Source organism: Montipora foliosa, chromosome 6, assembly GCF_036669935.1.
Source record: "Montipora foliosa isolate CH-2021 chromosome 6, ASM3666993v2, whole genome shotgun sequence".
In the NCBI taxonomy this organism is placed as follows: domain Eukaryota; kingdom Metazoa; phylum Cnidaria; class Anthozoa; order Scleractinia; family Acroporidae; genus Montipora; species Montipora foliosa.
This window is the reverse complement of record NC_090874.1, coordinates 68,276,188-68,283,687: the sequence shown is the minus strand read 5'-3', so window position 1 is coordinate 68,283,687 and position 7,500 is coordinate 68,276,188. Positions and strand designations below refer to the sequence as shown.

Genomic DNA, 7,500 nt, shown 5'->3' with positions numbered 1-7,500 from the left:
GAGTGGTTGACGAAATGAATCGCACTACATCTCCTGGAAATTACAGGAAAACCTCCCTGCTAGTTTGATAATCCACAGTATGTTTTTGGTCAAATCGTCAGGAAATCGTACATGTAATAGCAAGTAAAAGTGCTTAAAAAATCGCATGACTGTACAAAGGAGCCGCTTTCTTCTCACAATAAGTGAAGATTTAACAGGGGAGCTGCGTAATCGTCTTCATCTTATTTCAATCCATGATATAGGACTCAAGTTTACATAGGCCACTTTGGAAAATACCATAATACTCTTTGTTTGTCCCCCCAAATTTTGCATAAGCATTGTCTTCTCAGTTTCTCTTGGGACTTACAAATTTGGGTGGGGACAAACAAAGAGTATAATGGTATTTTCCGAAATGGCCTATTGGGCAAGGTAAGCAGAGAATTTTATTTCCTTGATCCTGAAACATATGGATTCTGATAGTTCGCAGGCTGGCAATCCCATAGAATTTACCTCGACCACTCACTTGTGGAATGATCGCGTATGATGCTTTGAAATGGAAAAATCACGATGATACTCGAGAGGCCTGTTCTACCTTTTCTTTTATTTCGAACTCCGTACATCATGACAAACATCTGAAAAATTTAGCTTTTTCCGAATCCTGTGGGCAAAACGGCCATTACATCTACATGTATACAGTTAAGGAGATGGCGCATTGGCAGTTCTTGTTCCCCTTTCAATGTAAAACCAAGACCCGATTCGCTCAGCTTCGACACACGATTCAACACCTTCCACATCTTCTACCATTGTCTTTGTCACGCTGGAACTAACAAGAAATATTTTTCTCAAAGATTTGTCACCTGTCAATCATTGTGACTGTGCCGCACCAACCAGAAGCCCCCGTTCGTGGGCGAACGGATTTTTCAAAAATAGGGGGTCTTCTTGCAAGCGTTCCCTTAGTCTCTTATAATAATAATAATAATAATAATAATAATAATAATAATAATAATAATAATAATAATAATAATAATAATAATAATAAACTTTATTAAATCTCCAATAAAATGGCTTTTCAGAAATAATTTACAATATAAAAACTAACTAATGAAATACTACTAAAATAAGAGTAAAAACGTGTAAAATAATGACTATTGTTCAAGAAGTGATAGCTTGTAAAGTCTTTTAAAACTGTTTAGGTTATGTAAATTAATCAGATCTTGAGAAAGGCTGTTCCAAATGGACGTTGCGCGGTATACAAAACTTTTTTGACCCGCAGCTGTTTTACAAAGTGGGATCACCAGTTTATCCTTATTACGTGTATTTCGTGAGTGGATCTTTGTTCGTAAAATTAATTGGTCACATAAATATTCAGGTGCATACGCATTCATGCATTTGAACGCTATTAAGCCATTTCTGTACTTGATAGTTGATTCAACATTTAGCCAATTTAAATCCCTAAGGATAGGTTTTATGTGATCATATTTCCTAGTTGAAGTTATAATACGTGCGGCGAAATTTTGCACAGATTGCAATTTCAAAACGTTCTTCATGGAAATCCCGCCCCAAACCGAAGAACAGTAGAAAAGTCTACTGAAAACCAGTGCGTTGATGACAGTCATCAATGTCTTTTTATCCAAAACGTGTCTTACTCGGTTAATTTGGCAAAGACTTGCGATGCACTTAGATGTAATTTGCATAACATGCTCATCAAAGCTTAAGGTTGAGTCCATAAAAACCCCTAAATCCTTAGCAACTTGGCCCAACTTTCGTCTCATCTCATCTGTCGAACAGGAACGCTTGCTACGCAGGCTAGTTTGAACAATTTGGAGGTAATGTCATATTAGCAGGATCAACTCTACAACACTTCCTGGAAACGTCAATGTTATGATACCAAATGAAGCAGCAATAATTGCTTAATGAGTTGCACTTGTTGATGTGACGTAATAGATCACCATGGTAACAAAAGAGGCAAATTCGTCGCTGCGCTGCCATCGTGAGAGTCGAGCTGATCTCGGTCAATCAAGCATCCAATAAAATACATGAAATTCTCTCGTGGGATCTGTGGCGTCGGAATTTTTGAACCACTGAAGTCACGTAAGAATGCCATGTATTTTATTGGATGCTTGATTGACCGATCGGGTTAGATAAATTATGCCGGCATAATTTCGAGCATAATACTATGATGCGCGCACCGAGCATAATGCCAGCATAATTGTCATGTTTAGGAGCACAAAAGTTGATAAAAAAGTTTCCTGTCAATAGGCCTTTTTCGATGTATTAAAATTCAGCTTGAAAGAGAGGTTTAGAGGAAAAAACAAAAAAGGAAAAAAAAACAAAGGAAAGTGGATGATATGCAAATATTTTTCACAGTCATTCCAACTTGTTTCTACTGTTTTTGTCCTCACTGCCTCACTATCAAGCCCAATATTTGATATTTCGAAAGTGGCCCATTGAGGGCTTTGTGGCTGCTTTATGCACTTATTTGGCTTTGTTGAAGGCCTGGCTACCTTACCTCTTGCTGCTCCAAATGAGAGCATTCTTATAGGGAAGATATATATTTACAAACATTGCTTTTGTCATTCAAATTCTCCAACCACAGGAACAAAAGAACCTTTGTTTTGTCAGCCAATGAGGCCCTGGTTGGCTTATTAATGACAAAAGGTGACGTCAAAGATATCTTCCCTATTTCAAAGACGTTGTTGTTATTTAAAAGAAGGACATTAAAGTGCCCCTGTGATAAAAAAAAAAGACTTTCTTTTTTCCTTCAGATTTTGAAAGTGTATTTGCTTAACACCTGACTGGCAAAATTTTGAGCTTTGATTTTTATCCAAAGGCCGTTTACTTCGAGTGTAAGTTTTGGATTTTACGGTCCGCCATTACTCACGTTCAAAACTGACCGATTGGACCTCAGAGGGTTGGATCCAGGGAAAAGTGACGTCAGAGGCTCACTAGCTTAAAATTGTTATTTGCTGCGGTTCGCAGAATAGCAGCAAATCGTTGTTTTCACGGTTCGCCGGTTTTTGACAGTTTCTATGGTGACGCAAGTACTATAAGGGCGGGATTTTGCTGAGTCGAGCCATTCTATGCTGACGTTGCTGCCAGCTTGCTCTCGTTTCGAGATTTTTATTTTCAAATCAAGTTTTCTCGTTAGCCCAGTTCACAGTACTCAAGTCTTAAGGTTCAATTTGTCTTCAGATCCTGTATTTAGGACGCACCGTTTTTCCAGAATTCCAAACAGATGGATCCAGCCTTTCAAGCCGAACTTGACCGGCAGCAGTCCAGCATGCTTGAAAAGCTCTCTTCAATCATCGACAACAAACTAGACTCAATGAAAAGACAGCTGGAAGAGTCCTCCAACACCCAAATGAGTGAATTAAAAAAGATCCGCCTTACGGAATCACGTACATTCAAAAAGAAAGGGCACGAACAACAATTCAAACACAACCAACAGGTGAAGTCCGTGGTTAGTGAAGCCAAAGACGCCGTCAACAGTGGAAAACAGGACGCATGTATCGCCAAGCTGAATGAAGGTATCGAGCTTATTGATCGACGCCAAAAGCTCATTTTAATAGCAGACAAATCTGAGTATGGCTGGAAAACCGTCGGCGAATACCTAGACAACGAACTCGCCGATAACGACCAGGACGCCAAGAAAATGAAAAAGGCCGAAAAAGAAGCTCAGAGAAAACTTGCCGAAACGCGCGCCTCCAAGGCTGCGAGGGTTCGCTCCTGGTCATTCAAGTCTACCAGAGCAGTGGGAAACACAGCTATTTCGCCATTACAAAGCTCGTTCGCTTTCCCATCAGGGAATTACACATCCCGTTTTTCACAGTCCGCGGGTGCCACAAGAAATATCGGTCCATTTGCAGGCGGTCCCGGCCAGAAACGTGGCACGTGTTTCAGCTGCGGTAAACCAGGCCATTGGCGAGCTGAATGTCCTTTGTTGGTCGTTGCACAGACGCAACCAGACGGAAAGAAGTTAAGTAATCATTTTATTGATTTGTGTGATAGCGAATCCCTATCGGGGAGCAATGATGCCTCGGAGCATGTTTCTGGACTTTCTGAAATAGATAGTAGACCCTTTGAGAAGGCAGATTTTCTAGAGCGGGAATGCCGTCCAGACAGCGTTCGAGGGAGGCTTAAAACAAATATTTTAGCTTGGAAAGAGCTAGAGCCCACTGAAGCGGTTCTGAGTGTGATTAAAGAGGGTTATAAATTACCATTACACAGTATTCCGGAGTCTTGCGTTTTGCGGAATAATAAATCTGCCTTAGATAATAACGACTTCGTCAAGGAGGCCTTAAATGATCTCTTAGGCACCCAGTGTATTTCCGTCGTTGAAAGCCAGCCATGGGTAGTAAATCCTCTCACTGTGTCAACCCGGGACGATGGGAAAAGACGTTTGGTACTCGATTTACGGCATGTTAACCCCCACCTTTTTAAGTATAAATTCAAATGCGAAGACATAACCACAGCCCTGGATCTACTAGGGGAGGGTTATTATCTGTATACATTCGATATCAAGAGTGCTTATCATCACGTTGAAATTTTTCCAAGTCATCGAACTTACCTAGGATTCCAATGGTCCTATCGGGGTAAAGCGACTTATTTCGTTTTTAACGTGTTACCGTTTGGTCTGTCCACCGCTCCTTACATATTCACCAAACTCTTGAAACCTCTGCTAAGTCATTGGAGGGGTTCAGGTAAGAGAATTTGCATGTTTTTGGACGACGGTTTAGGCGGCAATTCTTCCAAAGAGTCCGCTACTGTTGACGCCAAAGCAGTCAAGGAAGATCTTGGCCGATTGGGCTTCGTTCTCAGCGGAAATAAGTGTGCTTGGGAACCATCCCTTACCCAGACCTGGTTGGGTCACGTTTTCAATATGTCAGAAAACCGTTTGTATGTAACTGAAAACAGGTTGTCAAAATTAAAGGAATCCCTGTCATCAGTTCTGGATAGAATTGACAATGTTTCAGCCAAACTCCTAGCCCAGGTTACCGGTCGCATTATATCCATGTCAAAAGCCATTGGTTCGGCCGTTTATTTGTACACCAGACACATGTATTTCGCGATAGAAACTAGGCAATCGTGGGATGCCATCATTCCTTGCTCTTCAAAGGTTAGAGAAGAGCTACAATTCTGGGATAAAAATGTGGGCCAGTTAAATGGCAAGAAGCTGTTCGACGAGCCTCATGTTTTTGATTCCGTGGTTTATTCAAATGCATCTGAGCAGGGCTTTGGCGGTTACGTAGTTTCCGCAAAACACACTTTGGTGTGTCAGGGGCAATGGCAAATTAATGAAAGGGGAAAGAGCTCTACTTGGCGAGAGCTGAAAGCAGTACACAATATGTTATTGTCCATTGGACATAGCCTTAGAGGACATAAAGTACAATGGCATACTGATAATCAGAACATTGTTCGTGTTATCGACAGAGGGAGCACGAAACCTGATCTTCAATCATTGGTTGAAGACATCGTCTATTTGTGTGCCGAAAATCACGTTGTGGTTGTCCCGGTGTGGGTACCCCGGGAGCAGAACCAGTTGGCTGATTATCTCAGCAAACTTACAGACGTTAACGATTGGGGTATTAGTCCAGACATTTTTCGGTGGATCAGCATTTTATGGGGCCCTTTTACAGTTGACAGGTTCGCAACTTGGTATAACGCCAAATGTCTTAGATTTAATTCCCGCTTCTGGAATCCTGGCTGCGAGGGCGTGGACGCTTTTACCCAAAATTGGCAGGGGGAAAACAACTGGCTGGTACCCCCACCAAGCCAGATAATTAGGGTATGGCGCCATCTTAAGCTTTGCAAAGCACAAGGGGCTTTAATAATACCCCTGTGGAAAGGAGCTTTGTTTTGGCCCTGTGTGTGTCCAGACGGGGTCCATTTAGCTAAATGTGTTTTGGACTGGGTTGGAGTTCCAGAATTCAGTTCGGCCGCCACGACAAGGGGAAGGACTTACAATTCTATGTTCCATGGTGAACGTCTCGAATTCAAACTTATAGCTTTGTACATAAACTGGCAGTCTATTCGCCCAGTAAGCAGTGACAGAGGTTTTTGCTTGTCAACAGAAGGTTTGTGTGAACGTTGCATTCGAGGTTAAACAAATCCTTAACTTAGCCGTCTACGGCAGGAGCGAATTGCAGCCCACAGGAGGCAAGAAAATAATGAACCCGCAGGTGGTTTATGAAGGAACCCACAGGTGGTTAATTGAACACCAGTCCTTGAATATCGTTCACTACACTCACAGGTGGTGTTGTAAGATTCATAGTAGCATATTAACATCGGAGATGGCTTCAATCTCATCTTTGTTTTTTATCATGCACAGTCTCTCTGTTTCTCACAGGTTTAAACCTCTTTGATCAAGGCCCGTGGAAGGAGCTTGAAGACCGCGCAGGATCTGGCCGTGGGAGCATTCATCTCACCCGCTTGTTTGAAGCATTAAAGCAGACAGTCTTTTCTTCAAAAGCTTGTGGAACCGTTGTTAATTACACTAGTTCTTTAAATCGTTGGATTAAGTTCGCACGCGACAATAATTTAATCGTTTTCCCAGTTACTGTTGTTGATGCCGCTTTGTATTTTAGTTATTTGTCCACTTCTCAAGTTTCTGCCTCCGTGATCGAAACTTGTTTTAGCGCTTTAAAATGGGTTCACGACATTGCTGGGGTTTCTAACCCTATGGTTAGCCCTTTTGTAAGAAACGTAGTCGAGGGCGCTAAACGTCAAAATGCTAAACCTGTAGCAAAGAAATCACCCATTTCTCCTGAAGATCTTACAGCATGTTGTACCGAATACGAGCATTCTAGGGAGCTACCAATACGTAGGGATATTTCTATGGCCTTACTTTTGTTCGCAGGGTTCTTTCGTTTTAATGAGCTTGCAGCCCTTGCAATCCAAGACATCAGTTTTAGTGATACTCACTTAACTGTCAAAGTGACCAAGAGTAAGACCGATCAATATCGAAAAGGTAATGAAGTAGTGATCAGCAGATCTGGAAAAGTGTCTTGTCCTGTTCTTAATTTGGAAAGATACATGGCTTTAGCGGGTATTGATACATCACACAAGACATCAGATTATTTGTTTAAGCCTTTAGTTAAGGTCAGGTCTGGATATAAAGTTATTGAGAAAGTGAAACCGCTTAGCTATACTCGTGCACGAGAATCTCTAGTTGGCCTTCTAAGTAAGTTTGTACCTACTACGGATATTATTAGTTTGCATTCATTTAGAGCGGGAGGGGCAACTTCAGCGGCTAACGCTCAAGTCCCCGATAGATGCTGGAAACGACATGGCAGGTGGCAGTCTGAGACCGCTAAGGATGGCTACGTCGAGGATTCCCTCGACAATCGTTTACTAGTTTCCCGGTCCCTTGGGATTTGATTTGATTCTACTGACATTCTGCTCCCTTTCTTTGTATTTCTATCCAGTGCAGCAGTCAGTTCCCCTTTTTAACAAGTGACCAGTTGTGTTTGCTTTGTTGTCTATTAGAGGGAATAGGGGAAAACTTGTTATTTGCTGCGGTTC

General features: G+C 41.8%; 2 protein-coding genes across 4 annotated transcripts in view; one reads left to right on the top strand and one right to left on the bottom strand.

Annotated features, from left to right (window-relative positions):
* LOC138008258 (uncharacterized) overlaps positions 1-7,500 on the bottom strand; it is a 59,063-nt gene that overhangs the window by 4,863 nt on the left and 46,700 nt on the right. Inside the window, exon 17 of one of the 2 annotated variants that reach the window (XM_068855537.1) lies at positions 694-802. The exons of the other annotated variant lie outside the window; for it this stretch is intronic. Coding sequence (XP_068711638.1) covers positions 792-802 — 11 coding nt within the window. The 3' untranslated portion in view covers positions 694-791. Of the gene's footprint in view, positions 1-693; positions 803-7,500 lie in introns of those variants that run through there. 2 annotated transcript variants of the gene reach the window in all.
* LOC138006185 (integrase/recombinase xerD homolog) overlaps positions 5,596-7,500 on the top strand; it is a 2,230-nt gene continuing 325 nt past the window's right edge. Inside the window, exons 1-2 of one of the 2 annotated variants that reach the window (XM_068852338.1) lie at positions 5,596-6,053; positions 6,326-7,500. The exon at positions 6,326-7,500 is cut by the window's right edge and continues 325 nt beyond it. In XM_068852338.1, the coding sequence (XP_068708439.1) occupies positions 5,948-6,053; positions 6,326-7,356 (1,137 nt within the window). In that variant the 5' untranslated portion in view covers positions 5,596-5,947 and the 3' untranslated portion in view covers positions 7,357-7,500. Of the gene's footprint in view, positions 6,182-6,325 lie in introns of both variants that reach the window. The other variant, XM_068852339.1, reaches the window with a different exon arrangement.